The sequence below is a fragment of the Trematomus bernacchii genome, unplaced genomic scaffold (assembly GCF_902827165.1).
Source record: "Trematomus bernacchii unplaced genomic scaffold, fTreBer1.1, whole genome shotgun sequence".
Lineage (NCBI taxonomy): Eukaryota > Metazoa > Chordata > Actinopteri > Perciformes > Nototheniidae > Trematomus > Trematomus bernacchii.
The window spans coordinates 12,851,259-12,869,573 of record NW_022987648.1 but is presented as its reverse complement, the minus strand read 5'-3'; the positions used below and the strand labels follow the sequence as shown (position 1 = coordinate 12,869,573).

Below are 18,315 nucleotides of genomic sequence, written 5' to 3'. Positions count from 1 at the left end.
CTGAACATGTTCAAATAAACAACACACTTTTTATATATTAAGCACAGACTTCCATTCATCTTTAAAGCTGTGTAGTTTTGGATCTCTTATCATCTGTTGCTGCTTAGAAGCCTCTTTCTTATTTATATATTTAATGACTTACCTTTGCTTCCTTCTGCAGATGTAAACACCTGCTACCACCATCACAATCAAGATCACCAGCAGGACCAGAGGCACAATGATAGCTATGCTTCCTGAGAGACACACAGAGGAGAGATGGTGAGATGAGACACGATTGAAAGGATTCCAGATGGGCTCTGATAGTGACACACTGTATGCAACCATGCCTGACTGTGGCTTCAAAAAGGCCACTTTCTTCTTTCCTCTCTAATGCTTGGTTGACTGAACACTTCACTCTATTTACAGAACAGATGTCCATTACAAACTGGCTGTGCAGTAATAGTAAAGTAAATGTGCAGATTCTAAAAAGATTGTTCATTTTGATTGCAGATAGAAATTAGTTTTCATCACCAAGGTATGTTGTGTTTTGTTTGAAAGTAGGCTAGTTAAAGAAAAAACGTCCACTGCTACCGAGTTGAATCACGCACTTTTTAAATTCTGTTTTACAGATAGAAACCCGGGAAGATGCAGGCTACCTTGGCCGGTTCAGGCCACTAAAGATATATTTTGCTATAATCATTTATGAGGACTTTGCAGGCCTTTGAGAAATGCAAGCATCCATACTCCATACTGTCATTACAGCAATGGCATCTTGTTGCGTGCTTGTGGCATCGATGGGAGGGGCTGGTGCTGAATTGTGTATTCAGCTCTATCTGTGCATAAAGGGAATTATTCTTACTCAACATTATAACCGGAGATATTTAAATGTATCGGGACTTCAACAGTTTTTCCAGGTCAAATTTATATAAATACGGGCTAGCGGGAAACAATGAACATTGTATGTAGAGCCTTTCTTTAGGAGATATCAATGTACTACTTAACATTATTTGCAGACGGAACAGTAAGACTGAAAATATCAGGCAGCAGTTCCTTTAACTCAAAATAAGTATACCTGCTGAGTATGGGCTATTCTATTAAAAATAGTGCAAACTTGCTAGGTTGGATGGAGTTCAGACATTATTTTGTTAAGGCGCTAACCAGGGCTGAGTCCTATGTGTGTTGATGTTTAATAATGTGATCATTTCAGATGTATAAGTGACGTTGCTACTGTAATGCAATTGGGATGTTGTAGGGATGTTACATACATTTAAAAATGTAGGAAATTGTAAAAATGTGATATTCCCAGTACTCACCTCCTCTGGTATTGTCCGATCTGCTGCTTTTAGGGGCGGGTCTCTCACACTGTGTTCCCGCCCAATTGGCTGAACACCTGAAGAAGGTCGAAACAAAGTTAAAATAAACTACCGTTAGAAATCCTGGGAGTAAAACTGCTGAAAAAACACCTTCACATGAAGAACTACATTATGATGTGACCGTGGTTTACATATACAACACATTATGATTCAGTCTTTCTATGGAGTGCTTTGATCCAAACACAAACAAAACACCACCTGGAGAGAGATCACTAAGTATATACATGTTGTGTCCACAAACAGTGTGTTGAGATATACATGTTGAATATTCAGTGTGTAGAAATATCAAAGGATCACAGCGGGACAACAAGTCGTCATCTCATTTGTGTTCCAATGGGATCTGATGGGGGTGATATATGACCCTTGTTAGAAGAGGTGATATCTAATTTCACACGACTGACGCAGATGGGTCTGTAAAGCATGAGCGATCTTGTGGGTGCGACTGGATGATGACAGAATGAAATTACTCTAAATTACATGCACTTTAAGAATCAGAACATCGGGCTATCAAAAATAAGAATGCAGCGCCATACATACGGGAAATGAATCACACCCTCGTTGAACGAAATGTCACAGCGACATGAATTTTAATGAGATAGTGGAAGCGACGGGGAGTTTGATCTCCTCTGGGAGGCATACACGATGAAAGGACTAATTCCATAACAAATGAAGAAATTATTTTAAACTGTGTGGAAGGCATAGAAGGTAGACACATATTACTGATGAGATGTTCAGCCTAGGAAGCTGTACGTGATGACTGGTCAGTAAAGAACATATTCAACTTGCCGTCATGCAAAGGTTGCAAATGCACACACTGAAACCCACATCACACAGTGTCACGTTAAAGTCCCCCCCCACCACACCCCTGATTCCTGTGTGCATGAGATGGGTGGATGGGTGGCAGTGAGGGGCATCAAAAGTACATCATGCAGCAACTGATAATGTAATAAGAGCAACATCGAAGGTTGTTAGCTAAGCATCAACAAAGATGTGCTAATGTGTGCCTAGTCATTGCTTCCAATATACATTATAAGTCAATTGATATAAAAAGAACATTTTGGCATACAGGGGATAATGTTTTATTTTATTTTGCTGATTGTTTGATAAGATAATTGATTAAAAAATAAATAAAACTGTGCAATAGATTTAAACTAAAGTCAGCATCTGATTAGCTTAGCTTAGCACAAAGAGTGAAAAATGGAAACAGCTAGCTTGGCGCTAGTGTCCAAAGGTCATAAATATGCCGTCTAACACCTTTTAAAGATCACTTACATATTGTTAAGACTAAATTACCTTAAATAACGAAAAGGAACAATGCTAATGTGAAACAAATAATATTACAAATATACCACTTAAAGTCATATTAAGGTTAAAATTATTTTAACTTGTAGTCAGTATTACTACAACATACACGGAGGATGTGAGAACACATTTTCTTTCCAGTTTAAATGCAAAGCTGTGAGTGTTCCTAAAAGGGCGAGTCAAAGCTCAAAGAGCAGCGCAGTGTTTGACAGCAACTTCACAAGCTTTCTAATTACGGCTAGTTAGCTAACCTGTCATTACTGGAGCCCCGGCAGGCCATGGAAGTGTGACAAAACACATTTCAATCAAAATAGGAAGTCACAGTCCTAATTTACTAAGGACACACTCCAGTCACAATTAAATGGCTGGGAATAAAGACACAGAGCTGTCCAATAAAAATGTAATGCTTTCACAATCTAGTTAAATAACCATGTCATAATTTCTTTCAGATGATTATGTTTAACCTATTTTTGTTTTTTTCATTACACTTATTACATGATAGGTTGCTACAAGGCAGTACTCAGACAAAGAGCCCATACAGTAAAGTGGACTGAGGCTGAAATGGAGCCAGATGGAGTTAGGGTGGTGGTGTGGACAAAAAGGTGTGACTTGGCTCTGAATACAGCTGGAGAGGTGAGAAGGACCTACTTGCAGCGTGGTTTGTTAAGAGCTGTTAATGTGCACATCCCCTCATTCTGACAGAAGTAATCGCAGGGGTTGGCCAGCTCATCACAACGTTGGTTCTTGAACCCTGACGTGCAGCTGCAAAACATTGTGTATGGAGTGATAAAAGGGCCCAGAGAATATATACTGTTGAACTTTTTGCTGCATGATGAATGGAGATTGACAAACTAATCCCTTAAAGAAGCTTCACTCATAAAACGAAGTAAGTCAATGTTGTGTCTGCATCAAGCAAATTAGCAAAGAAAATAAAAACATGAACACACATCAATTTCACTGTTCCCCAAGTGAGGGGGGTATCTGCAAAAGAAGAGTCTGTTACAGTGGTCACACCTCTGGGATGTGTGTATTCTTAAGTAATAATGGACATTAAATAAATAAATAATTAAAAAAAATAACACAGAGAAAAAAGAAATAAAATTAATTGTCACTTGCAGCTTAGGATGGCAACTAAAAATTATATAAATTCTGAATATGTAAGATGTTTTTAAAAAAACACAATATACTCAATATACCACATTGTGAATATCTCATACTAACACAAATACAGAACACAAAACACAATCATACTGTAATGTTGACAGTTTCACTATTTCAAAGTGGAGGATTGTGAAAAAAAAGTATACATTTTGGACTTGAATGTTTGAATTTTTTACACCTGAAAGTCTGATCCAAGGCATCTTTTTGTTACATTAATTTACGCTTAGTCCTATCATTTTTGGTGACACACTGAAATTATGCTTTATACTGAAGAACAGTATATCACACATGATATCCTGTCATCATCACATCTGTGCACCTGTCCTTTTGAGCCAAGTGTATTTGACATCCCTCTCTATCTCTGCCTCTCTACCAAACACTTGCTGGAGATTGGCCTGTTACCCAAAGCAGCTATGCCACTGTTAGAGCATGACTAGAGTTTGCCAGAACCTTCTGTAATTGATCAGAAAGTCTGAGCCATCCCAAAAATACTTGGATGGTTCGATTTGATCCAAACCTAAATAACTTATTTTCGTGGGACTGATGTTTGGATGTTTGATCTGGACTGTGGTCTGCAGGAGGTTTTCACACCTCTACATTTGGATATATCAGAAAGGTCTGATAGTCTCTGTTGTGCAGTTTGTTTGTAAAGTTTCAAAGGTTAAACTGCTAATAAATGCAACTGCTGATCATGGAATCTGCAGGCAATTCTATAATGAATCTGTCAAAGCCAAAGCATATAAGATTTTTTGCGAATCATTTAGCAACCATGATAACAAAAATGCAAGTATTTTCCCTGATGAATAGGTAATGACTCCATGTACCTTTACTGTTCATTAAGTCAAATGTAAAGTTTGTGACAGCTATTCCACAGTAATAAGGTCTGAATCATTACTGCACAACTGACACCTTTTTTTCTACCTCTTAGTCATTATTCCCAACGGCTGATTTACAGTCTAATAATACTTTAAATCATTTTTTGTAACTCATAATCAGTCTCTGATGGTAAAGGATGACCATCACTTTTACAACTAATGATTTACGTGTCATTGGTTCATGTTTGTTTATTATCTTCAATTATTTATAAAAAAGTCAGTGTGACCAGAAACCAGACTAGGCGTCAAATGCAACAGTGTATTCCCCTTGGTCCAGATCAAATTAACAGGTGTAAAAGCACCAAAAACAGGAAATCATTGGACAAATAATCCGTACAGTGAGAGGCATAGCGACATAGGAATATCTCCGCCTAAACTCTAACAATAAAACCAAATGATTTCATTCAATTTGAGAAGAATATGGGACATGTTTAAATTGGATCCTGTTTGCCACAAAGACATCTTTAAATGTACATCATAGTCCCCTGGAAAGAGTGCTATTCAGGGGTTTATATAAAAATGCAAAGCGACGCATAAACATTGTGCCTCCTCAAGAGCATCTTTTTATCTGATAAAAAACTGCTAAAGCTATCTTCTCAGCTACAGCATCAGTTATGTGTTAGACTGCAGCTTCAATTACTGTTGTGGTTTACTACTGTCTTAGGTAGGTTTATTGATCTCACTGGAAAACACAATTGCTGAAGTAAGTCAGATTTTCTGCATTGTAAGACAAACAAAGAGCTGTTGTATAGTTAAAAGGCTTCACAGGAAGAATATTTAAATATCTCTCAGTGAATAATGATGAGGGCTGAGATGTTTACCAGTTGTCTTGACTCTGCATTTTAAAAATCTCTTTAACCTGTGTCAGTGTTTAATGCAAGAATTATCTTTGCAATTGAAGCAGTTCTGCCATATACCCTCATTTCTGGAAGGTTTGATAAAGTATGCATTTACTCCGAGTATTAAGGGCAAACATTATGATTTCTTGACACAGACATATCCATCATCTCACATAATCTCTGGTCTTTGCAGCAAATAATAAACCACATTATCAAGATCTGTTAACCTCATCGAAGAGGATGGGATCATTTGCATAGAAATTGATTCCATCCCTGGGAATTTGTGAACGATGACCGAGAATTTAAATGTAACTACAGTGGACAATGGGCAGTTAAAAAAAATAGAGAGTTCGTCTTTTTGAAATGGATTTCCAATTTCCTCCTTGAAGAGATTTTTTACATAGCACTGCATATGATTATGGTTGAGGTGGTATTAATCTATGACGCAGCGCTTTGAGTAGTCTTTCACAATAATTCCCTCGGGTCTGCCTGCCAAGCTTTTGTCTGTTACAGGTTTGTGCCGTTGGATTTCATGGCATGTTATGCCACTGACATATACCTCAACCTTCTTTTTTCTTAGAGACCTACTACTGGAGAGAGTTGGAGAGGCCTGACATCAGCTCTTAACTGCAAGGAGGAACAGCATGATATGTTCAGAATGGCAAGCTTTGAAGGGGCTTTGAAACCATTTTTATCTGCCTAAAAACCTTAAGCTCCAGTGAGGTGTCACAGCGTAAGATGGCGTACTAGCACTCAGCCCCCTGCTGGGCCATGGCCTCCACGCAGTGACATCAAACCTTCCCTCAACTTAAGGATTTCTTTCCAGAGGAAGACAACTATCTTGTTCTGGGGGAAATCGTAGCAGGGAAATCGTACCCCTTGGTGATTTTCAGTGTTGCATCTAAGGCCATGATTTCTGGGGAGCGGAGCCAGCAATCGAATGGAAACAGTGAGTGTGAATAATAGTGGAGAAAATTCAATTTTTTTTCTTTTTCCCCCACTTTCCTTCACCCATTAAGCAGTGACTTACTGACAGAAAGGCAGGTTGGTGTCGGGGTCCAGGTGACAGGTGCCTCCATTGTAGCAATATCCGTCACACAGCTGACAGCTCGGTGCTATTCTGCCATTTGTGCAACTGGAGGGTGAAGAAATAATGGAATGCTAGTGACAAGCAGAAAACCACACTTTTACAGAAAAGATAAATGAGTCAGTGTCTGACATATGCATATTTATATAAAACGGGAGAATTCTAATTCATTGACATACCAGACACTAAATTGCTGTAGGGTGAGTTAACTTATACATATTTCAGATTTAATCAAATCAATTCATTCAGACTTCAGCCTGCGGATACAGCTACTGGAACCTGGGGATACTCTGCAGAGCTGATGCTTCTCTATAAAGGAAGAGGACTGTGAAGCAGTATAGGAAAATATATGAGGGACAAGAAAAGTGAGAAGGTACCAAGTACTCACTTGCAAACCACATCCCCTGTATCCTCATTAATGAGGCAGGGAGCTCCATGGCAACGGAGACACTTGTCCACCTCGCATTTGTTACCCTCAAACCTGGCGGGACACACACACTCTACGTATCCGCTGCTGGATAGCGTGCAGGCCTTGGAGTTCACGCAGTAGTGATGACAGATGTCTGTTACACAGTCATAGAGAGAAAGAGAAAGAGAGAAGATAGTGCGTAATGAGAAACTGGGACATAGTTTAAGCTTGCTTGATTGGAATTGTACAGGACTTTTAATGGGACTCAATTATCTACATCAAATGACATCTTAGCCGCAAATGAAAGCATATCACCCCTTGGGCACGCAATGGTAGGAAAATACTAATGAAGAGCAGTCTAAATTGTTTTCCACGCGACCCATTGAGACAAAGCAAAGGAAAATACATTATCACAGAAACACCCAAGCGTTGTTTGATTGTAGTATTTAGATTTTTGTTTATCTGCAAATATAAGAAAATGTAGTGAAAATACTTCAGGGGGTTGTTTTTGTTCACAGTCTATGTCTTTGAAATGCTTATTTCTGTAGATGTTATGCAGCATAACTCAAGTCAAAGAAAGCTTTGTGGTGACTGGTCTTGCGGCTACACTTGAAACGCTAGTGGAAATCATATGTGCATAACCATTACAACTTCTTGTGTTTGCAATGGGCAGGACTTACGGTAAAGACAACGGTCCCCAGTATATTCTGACATGCAGCGGCACACAGGCTGGTTTCCCTGAGTGACGTCGCATGTTCCCCCATTCAAGCAGTAGTTGTCACAAATCCTCCGCTCACAGAAAGGCCCAGAGAAACCAACAGGGCAGCGGCATGTAGGCTTACCTGGAAAAAAAACAGAAAGGAGCGATTAAGAGAGCATGAAAAGCCCCAAAAAACAACAGCTCATTGATCCTACTCACACGTATTTTTTTGTCCGGATATATAGCTTATTCCTCTGTGCCATAGACCACTATTGTTGTCTGAAAACTATTAAATACTTTCAACACATCAATGCACATCGTTGCACCGGATGACATTTCCCATTATGTGTCGGTCTCACAAACACTGTCTTGCCGCTGTGAGTACTCTCAAGCCCTTACGGATGAAAACAGTCCCCAGCAAATGGACTTCCTGTTTGCTACATGGCCCTCAACTACATATCTGCGACTGAGTACACTTCTACCAAGCACAAGCTTCAATCTGTCAATCATAGTTCCACAGTCACCAAGACAGGTGCTAATCAGTAAAAAAGTAAAGGTAAAGATCCATCCTTCCATCCATCATTTTTAGACAAATATTCATGTATGGGTCAAGGTGACCGCAGATTGGCACCTATGGATAGAAGCTAAGGTGCCCTATTTTGTAATTTACGCCCTCCAAGTCAATCTAGAGGATCCCAAATGGTTCACAGGCCAGACATAATTTGCATATTATTCCCCCAGCATGTTCTAGGTCTGCCCACAGTTTTCTCCCTTGTCAGACATGTTTAGAATTTCTCTAACAGGGAAGCGTTCGAGAAGCATCCTAATCAGGTTTCTCAAGGACCTCAAGTGGCTTCAAAATGAGGGAGCGACGGTTTGTTTTGAAGTTAATTTTTTTGCAGTGTTTTCTTTCATACATATTATTTTATTTAACAATTGGGAGGAAAGACCATTCTTTTAACAGCTACTCTTCGATTAACACATGTTTGCTGATTGTGGTTCAGAGACATTTGGACCAGGAAGACCCCTCAAGTGATTGCCAGTCCAGCAATTTCATTGGTCTAAAACCACATGACAATTTAATAAAATCACTGAACCTCAACATTTAAGGTGTTGTCCTACCATTGTTTACCAACTAGTCGCTATGTGCGTCTGTGTGTCATTTGATGCTGGGCTGGATTTTTTACAAAGGATTTAATGGCTGTCGCTGAAAAACAGGTTGATAAGAGAGCCAACATGAGCTGAGGGAAACTTGAACAAGTTGGATGATCATGTTGAGTGTGACCTTCACTATGAAAAGCTCCAATTACATAACTCTACATATAGCTATTTGACACACTGTCATGTATTTGCTATTTTGTTTTAGATTTATAAAAATGTTCTGTATTTTTAAACTGAAAAAGTACATCCATACTGTGGTAAAAAAAAAAAAAAAAAAGAATAACTAGAATATCTTTGGATGGATTTGTGTATATTTCAAATATCTGAAGGACAGCTAAATGACAAAATAATTCAAAATGTAAATGAATGTTGTTTTTTTGTATTAGTTATTATAGCCCCTTTGGCAGAAACAATAAAGTTATGGTTATGTGTGGACCGGTCTTTAAAGGACTCTTGTCTGGTGAACTTTATATACTTCGCTTCATTAATGTCATACAAGTCAGAACAGATGTGTGTCTATGTTTTAAGTATGTGTTTTGTTGCAAAAAGTCCTATTAGAGTTTAGGGAAACCTGTTTAAGTGACAGTAAAGCTGGGATTCAACGACACCTTGTGTTTTGAAAGATAACACTGGAAATTCTAGCCTCTAATTGATTGTGGAGCTGACTCTAGTCCCCTTATTTTATCACAGAAGCAGTGACTTTAGGAAACCTATTTCACTGTATTCACTCCTTCGCTCAACTTTGGTTGGTCATTTATATGTTTATGCCTCAAAGACAAGCAAGACCTTTATGAGAAAAAATAAAATTGCCAAGCATGAATAAAACAAAAGGCCCCAGCAGCACAACACATATAACAACACTTTCCTTTTCTCCTCAGCTGTCGGCCATAATAGGAATACAATTTATGATCTAGTGTAGTATGATGGACTTCAACCACAGCGCTTGCAAATGAAAATAAATACAACACTGATTGTCACCAATAGAAGCCCTGCCTTCTCTTAGGCCCCGGCTCCACGGGAACGCATACGGCAAAACGCATCGGAGTAACGCAAACGCAACCGCAAAAAACCTTCCGCCCACACGCAATATACACCGGATTGTGTCAAGCTACACGAGACGGCTCCGTTTACATCCAACCGCTAGAAAAGCTGCAGTACATATGCCGAACCTGTACGTGGCGCTGTAACTTCCTCCACAAAAGCAGCAACTTCCTCCACAAAAGCAGCGAAGAAGAATGGTTGTCATGGCTGCACTTCTGTTTATTCTCCTTGGTGGGGGCCGACGGAACCGGGCAGAGTTTTTCGCCGGTCAACGTGTGTTAAAGTTTAAATCTTCTGGACAAAATTATAAAAGTGCCGGTCAAAGGTCTTCATTGTTATTTATTGAGCTTTAAAACAAATGAATAACGACGATATAATGATATATAATCATAAAATACACGGAGCCTGTCTCTTTTTCCTCTCTTCTGACAGCGTCAGTGTCTGTCTCATGCAGCAGCTGATCCTGTAATGAGTGACCCGACAGTAAAAATAAACATATTTATAACTAGTTTAGGTAGTTTGAGAGGTAATTAAAATAGCTAAGGGTGATGATCTGACTTGAAGTGTGTGTTTTGCTCCCGCTGCATCACAGCAGGAGGAGCTGCGTGTCTCCATCCTGTCAGATTAGACTTCACTCGCGTTTATGTCCATATCGAGATAAAGATAAATAATCTGAATTCAGTGTGCAGTGTACTTTTGCGGGGGTGAGCAGCAGAGGCTAGGAGAGGCGGGGCTATTGCGTCGTCATTATCAGAAACGGATGACCGTATAGGCGACCACACGGCCCCGTTGGACCCCCCAGAGCGCTCCGTTCCCAGATCTATCCACCTTTGGACCCGTTGTCGTTTGCAGGGTCTGTTTCTAAGTTTCCGTTACGGCGTCGTCGAGCTTAAAGGGCTATACGCATGAGAAATATGCGGATTCAACCCGTTTTCGTTCCCGTGGAGCCTAGGCCTTATTCAGTCGTGAGGCCCTCCTGCAGTGATCTCACAGCAACACGATTCCTAGCTATCATGACAGACAGACTACATTTTTATTCCATGCAGCAGTGATTATCCTGGCCTCTGTTTATGTCACGTAGAGCCGATTTAGGGTTTCAAAGACCATTTTAAAACAAGGTGAAAACACAGATTATAAAAATATCAGTTGACTTGGGTGTATGTTTTTTCCAAAGGCCAAAAGAAAAACAAATAGATTTGATTCTAAGCTTTAGAAAAGCCAGAAGGGAGTGGAACATGTCCTCTTTGAAAGTATAAATGTTTATTAAAAAGCCTTCCCATTAAAAAAAAAGAAAAATCTAAAGGACATCATTTTAAACCTCCAACTGTTTGGCGTAACTAATGAATCACTCAAACAAATTGCTTGGTTTCCTCATTTTATGTACTAGCTGTCATTCAATGAATACATCTTTAATTATTTCAAACCATTTGGAAATGGTTATGCCATTATAAGACATTTCTGTGTGAACAGAATTGCATTTTTGGTATTAGGGAAAATGCTCTGGTGAATCTTGTATTTTTCTGACAAATGGAAATGGAAATGTTGTGGGTAATTGCTATGATTGGAAGATGATGTACGGGCCTGTAAATGAATGGGAGCATTTTTAATAGGGCTCTTCATCCTGATTCAATACCACCACTGACATCCCAGTATATTCATATACGTTCACTAAACTGAAGGCAGAACTGTTTTTATTTCCAGAAACCATGAAAGCATGAAAGAAGAGCTTGACTTGGAAGAAGGTTGATAAAGGAGGGTTGTTCAACGAGAGCATCAATGACAGGAACCGTCAAACTGGCAGACGTAATCTAGCAAATGTGAGCTGAAGTGAGAAAGTTTAAAGGAAGACAAATTTGGTTGAATGCCATTGGGATTGAATTAGGGTTAGGGTTGGGGTTAGGGTTATGATGATTGCAAGTATCTGTCTGTGGCAGCAAAAGGTTATCTCAGCAAGTTTAGTTTGCCCTGAGCTAAATATTAGGGATCAAAAAATAGAAACTACTTATTTAAAACATACCCAAAAAAAGGGTGAAACACAAAGACAACAACACTGGTGAAATATGAAGCAAGTGCAGGGCAGAATCATGCTACAAATGTGGTTTGGTGAGTTTATTTTTAAGTAGACTTACCCAGGGGTGAGCCCATGCAGGTGCCTCCATTTAGGCAGTAGTCTGTACAGTGGTTGACCTCACAGCGTTCCCCGGAAAAGTCGGGCCAGCAGTAGCACCTCCAGTCTCCTTTCTCGTTGGCTAAGCAGCGGCCTCCATTCTCGCAGGGGGGGCGGCACAGTTCACCTTCACAACAGCAAAGCCCATATCGCTTACAGTGTGTAGCAGTCAATCACGTCACACAGTGCTATGCTGCAAATGTCGGCAACCGTAGTGGTACAGACTGGACGTTTTTAGAATGGATAAGGAATGACTGCACGCAGGAGGGGGGCTTTGTTGAACCTCAATACACGACAATTCCTCACAATGGAGTGTGTTTTGGTGTATGCACAACTGTGCATGTCAGCTCATATACCATTTTTGTGCTGTATTTTGACACATTTCCAATTACATTTAGGGTTTTCAGTGCTTATCAAAATATTTTAAAAGTGAGAATTGTTTCAGATTCTCCGCACAAGCAAGGTTTACAATATCCACCAATATAGGTGCTCTTAAAAATCCAACAACAAGACATTTTTACGATGAAGATGCAAGATTAGGCCTACCTGAGATGATGCTATCACTACAGGTGCCATTTACCAGCACCTTCCCCTCCGGACAGGTACATCTTGCGCCCGTTGGGTTGAGCAGACACATGAAATCACAGGACATTCTGAGGCACGGATTTGATGCTGTAGAGAAAGTTTAAAAGAAAAAAGAGAGCCAAGAAGATAATCTGTCAGTCTGGTTTGAGATGAGAAAGACATTTTGTTTGTTTGCGAAAAGTGTGTTTGTTCTGTCTCAGAGTAAAGCTATCTATTTCAAGTGTTTTAATTTCCCTTTTTGAGGACTGGTGTTGTCTTGAAGCCTGGAGAGAAACAAGGCTAGAGCATGTGAAAAACTCTACTCAGCGCCCTCTTCTCCAGATTGAATAATCAACGACTTTGGAACGCGTGAATTATTTCCCATTGTCTAATTGATTAGCGGCACTCTGAAGTGCTCTCCCCCCTACAATGGCGAGACAAAGAAATGTAAAAATCTTGTGAGAAAGCACTCTGAATTCAACAAAATTACAAACACTTTCAAGAAGGTAGGTAGAATGCATTAGGTTCAATACTGATAATCAGCATGTGTGCTCTATAAGAGGTCTTTCAATCACTAGTTTAAAATGAATGTTTGAATTTAAATCAAGAGAGGCATCTTATGGCGCATTTCCATTGCAGGGCCTCGCTCGGCTTAGTATGGTATAGTTAGGCCTTGTTAGGCCTTGTTAGGACTGGCTCACTTTATGCTGTGTTTCCATTACAGTTTAGTAGCTGGGGCAGTAACTATAGTAACGCAGTGTAGGCGGAGCCGTGACGTCACCTTCAATGCGAACCACAGATTAATGACATCAGCCGTTAGCTGTTAGTACTCAAGCTCACAGCTCCTCATATCTGTTCAGAAACTAGACAAAAGTTAAACAAGTACAAACCACAGACTGTCTGTGTCATGGCGAGTACAGTCGCTGGTTTATTTATGTCTGTAGGCCGTTGTTGTGAGTGTGGACGGTCAGAGCATATACTGCGTTAGCTTAGCCGATCTCCATTTAGAAAACACGCATTTTAAAAGGTTTTTCGCCTGCCGTCTGTCTGCAGAGTTGTCAAAGCATTAATTCATGGTTTTTACTAACCGGTATCAGTATGTTGTTACTTCGGCATCATTTTGAAACGTGTATTACAATTAAATCATGGTCAAATATGTTCATTTTGTTGTAGTTGGGGCCCCCTTGCCAGCGATTCTCTCTCTAGTTTAACATACTCAGCCCGACTCAACCTGGTTGTTGGCCCGGAAAGAACCTCGATTTTATGGGGCCAGAAAAACTGTGAAATAGTACCCGCTAGCCGGTACTACGCCAAGTGGAAACGCAACCAAAAACGGGGCGTGCACGGCACGGCACGCTTAAACCGCGCTGTAGTGGAAATGCGCCATAACAGAGCCCTGAAGAGGCCAACTGTGTACAAACAGGTGCAAAAAAGAAGAGCAAATTGTTAAAAAAACTGCCCTGCTAAAATGGATCTAAATTAGGATTTTTTGATAGAATGATACAGCGTACCCACTTTATGTCTCAGAGTAGTCATTAATGATGACACACTACACAGTATATGCTATTAACGATAATCACGGCTCTGATTTCTTACACAAGGACAAAAGGCGTGAAAGCACAGAACAAATCTAAATGGTTGTTAGGGTTTTGCCGAAGATATCAGGCCTCCATGTCATAGCTTTTTTTTTTGCAGGCTGTGCACATCTTCTGCCCACAGACTACACACACTACACGGCTGAGGCCTAATGAGTCTCCGGGGAATGGAACAGCTGCCCTTTAAGTGAAAAACTGACCAAGACTGAGCTGTCTGATGTTCTATAACCATTAACACCAGAGATGTAACAAATAACTGAAGTTGGTCTACTACATGAAGAAAGTGAGAAGATGGTAGGTTGTATTGATTTGCTGTGTCTCAGGAAACAGATGGGTGTTTTTTGTCACACTTTTGAAGCAAAAACACACCACAGCTTTGATCAACCTGATTTTAAAAGAGCATGTGCTGTTTCTTCATGTATTATTTCACTATAAGGCATACATTTAATAGATAGAATGCATTTTTATAGCCCAAATGAATTGGTAAATTTGTTATGACAATTCATTCAAAATGATGCAAAGACCTCCACACATTTAATGGTTAACTCATCACTTGTCATTAATCTCAGCTATACTGTATGTACTAAACATTATATAGCGTATTGCCTTGCGGGCTGTATATTCAGTATAGTATATAATGCAGTTTTCTTTTAGTGTTTGTTCTGTCCCAATGTGACCCTCGTTACACTATGTCCTTCCTTCTGCCTCCAACCACCCCTCGCCACACGCACCGTGTACACTTTCCTTTTAAGAGGGTCTTTTTTTACACAGTAAGGTAAACAACCATGTACATAAAGCCCTGCACTTCAGTGTGTTAAAGGACTGAGCACATATTCTTTACAGGGTTCTTACACCTTTTCCAAAGTCAAATTCAAGCACTTTTCAAGCATTTTCAAGGTGCATTTTCAAGCTTTTCAAGCATCTTACAGCTGTTGTAAATTACATATTTATATACACATACTTATACTCAAATGATTATTTCCCTACCTCACATTAAATCAGATGTTCTTTATGCTATAAACAACCAAATGTGTGTTTCATAATAGCATTCTACATGAGGATGAAAAATTAAAAATGTTAGAAAAGAAAACTAAGTTTAATATTTCAAAATGAGTGACCCATCTGGACGTAGACTGGGCATCCCATATAACCTGGCTGAGCCAATATAAAACAATCAGCCAAATAACTTTTCAATATATTATTGATTACTATTTTTGAGGTACTTTTAGGTTGGCAGTAAACACAAGTCAGAGGTAAATGGTGTACTTTGACTCCACTACATGTATTTAATACCTTTAGTTACTTTACAGATGTGGATGAATGATGTGAAATATAATCAAGTGTTAAATCAGACTTTAGTTCCACCTGGAGTAAATCCACAAGCTACCCTGCAGTATACAAAGTCATTCAAACTAGCTGCACCTTTACCAGCTTTGATAACACTTTCATGATCAATCATTATAAAACATATCATATACAATTATTAGGGATGCTCCGATCGCCAATTTTGGAGCCGATCGCCGGAATCAGTATCGGCCGATACCGATATCGCTCTCTTTTCCTCTCTCTCCCTCTCTCTCTCCTGACAGCCTGTCAGTATCTCCTGCAGCTCACTGATCCAGTAATGAGCGACCCGACAGTGAAGAATAAATATATTTATAACTAGTTTAGCTTGTTCCAGAGGTAGATAAAATAGCTAAGTGTGTTAGGTCTAACTCTTAATGTGTGTTCTGCTCCGCTCACCGGTCCGTCACAGCGGGTGGAGCTGCAGGATTTCTGCTTCACACACACGTTGCATACCGCTATTTTATTGTCATTTTCGGACACTTCAAATACTGCCAGACTAGTGAAGCCATTTTGGTGAGCTTGTTTTGCCGCGCACAGAGAAAAGTGTCATGTATTTTACATGCAACGATAGCCTAATCTAAAATGCTCTACTACCGCGTACCTTTCGTGTGGTGTGTGGCTCGTCAGCGCAGACTCTCGCATCGTTATTGTTGCACACTTTGCAGGAGGCTACTCTTGGGCTTCGCTTGACCCTCGTCTTAGCCATGGCTTGTATTTGTCTTCTGCTAGCCAACGCTCGTTGAAACGGCAACCTCCTGGCATACTGTCATCTATCACTCTCATCAGAATGCCCAGGTCACTCACACACGTAACAAAAACACTTGCCGGTCACGCGCATTGTGCGGGAAGGCCGGAGCGGAGCTGTTTTATGTAAAAGCGAAGCAATTAAGCGCGCTACGACTTCTTTATTTTCTTTTAATCTAAAAAGCGAAGTAAAGCATTTACAATTTCAAGCACTTTATCCCAAATTCAAGCACCATTCCCAAAATTCAAGCACTTTTCAAACCTTGAAAACACCTCGTACAATTTCAAGCATTTTCAAGGATTTCCAGCACCCGTACGCACCCTGTCTTTAGTGTTATTTATTCCTTTGACAGTTGTCTGTGCATTCAATAAAAATACACAGTTTTTCTCAGGGTCAAATATTTCGTATGTGCCTATTTTGGTCACCGATCACTGGAAAATGCTGTACAGTATAAACATAAACAACACAAACATTCTCAGGCTTTATAAAGAAGAAATATATCTGCAAAATGTCATATAATAACCTAGGTTTGCCTAACATTATAACAAAATAAAAAGAGTATTTCCAAGAAACAAATAATATTGTAACGCATTGAAATCTGCAGATAATAATGTATAACTGGAATTTATGATCGAAATCTAAATAAAATGTACAATTCTAAAATGTAAGACTATGATCTCATGTTGGGGGACCACCAGATTTAGAAAATTATTTAATTTCTCTCTGCATAACTTTAAATAAAGTATATGTGTAGGAGCCATACGCAAGGTCTCTGTGTTATCTATTAAGTGGTGTTTTTCACTTATTATTGGTGGTTTGCGTGCACTGGAGCATGGGGCGGAGTTATTAGTGGTTCAACCGGAATGCATTTGCCTGCTCACTGGTGGTTTCCCATGGAAAGAGAGAGGGGGTGAGTCGGGAGATGATATTGTCTGTTGACAGCTATTCTTCCGCAACATTGATCGCAATTTCACCACAATCGCCATCACAATTGTCATCTCACTTTAACTGTTGACACTGTATTTTGGCCCTTGTTTATACAAATTGTCAAACCAAGAGAAGGAGTGGAGCACTTTAGTTTGAGCGCGTCAAAGTGTTAACTACCTATATTTAGGACTGCCTACAACCACAATAATATGTTTCTTTAAACTTAAAATATAGACTTTTTGAATAAATGACTCACCATCTTGCTGTTTGTAACGATGGGAGATTAAAACATTTGTGGGCTTCTCCATCCCCAAGTTGAGAAATTCCACCGACTGTTTCCCGTACTTGTGAATCTTGAAGACCTCATGTTTTAATCCAGTTCCGTAGATGTAATCCTCAAATATATCAATTCTGTATGGTTGAGAAATTCCTGTAAATCAAGGCAGAGAAAGCGTATAACATCAAGTTACCCTTTTAAAAACACTTGCAGCTTTAGGATAATGAATTTGTATCCAGTGGCTGATACAAGAAAGCATGTTTGGGCAAATTGTTCTTAACGCACGTTGTTTGGAAGCGTTATCTTTTGAGACACAAAAGCGATGCAACTCTGGCAATTATATGATAATAAAGTAAAGGAAGGCAAAGAGCAGCATGAATAGTACGTGTTTGAAAGAACAAGTTGTGCTTTGTTTTCCAGCAGGGTGGTTTTTTACCGTGTCTTTCGCTGATTGTCACCAGAGGGTCCGAGCCATCCAATCTCATGCTTCCTATCTGTGATAGCTCGGGATCGGCCCAGTATAATCGCTGGTTGAAATAATCAATGGTGAGGCCTGTGGGAGGATGAAGGGAAAATATTTTATTTACTTGACAAATTACACAGGGATCATCACTGAACCCCTCAATGAGTAGTTTCAGCAGATGAACAGAATGTGAAGACAAGGTATTTTCTTTGTTTCTATCTCTGGCTGTTTGCATCACACATTCATTTTGCTTGTGTCCAAATAGCATAGTGGATCTTGGCTTGCTTACATTGCAATTTTCGA

General features: G+C 39.7%; 1 protein-coding gene across 1 annotated transcript in view; it reads right to left on the bottom strand.

The window, feature by feature from the left end:
• Positions 1-18,315, bottom strand: part of lrp1bb (low density lipoprotein receptor-related protein 1Bb) — a 305,232-nt gene that overhangs the window by 10,579 nt on the left and 276,338 nt on the right. The window contains exons 80-88 of the mRNA XM_034134148.1: positions 17,986-18,102; positions 17,529-17,702; positions 12,641-12,766; positions 12,057-12,221; positions 7,706-7,867; positions 7,005-7,179; positions 6,560-6,664; positions 1,293-1,369; positions 143-233 (exon numbers count right to left, since the gene is read on the bottom strand). Coding sequence (XP_033990039.1) covers positions 143-233; positions 1,293-1,369; positions 6,560-6,664; positions 7,005-7,179; positions 7,706-7,867; positions 12,057-12,221; positions 12,641-12,766; positions 17,529-17,702; positions 17,986-18,102 — 1,192 coding nt within the window. The remainder of the gene's footprint in view (positions 1-142; positions 234-1,292; positions 1,370-6,559; positions 6,665-7,004; positions 7,180-7,705; positions 7,868-12,056; positions 12,222-12,640; positions 12,767-17,528; positions 17,703-17,985; positions 18,103-18,315) is intronic.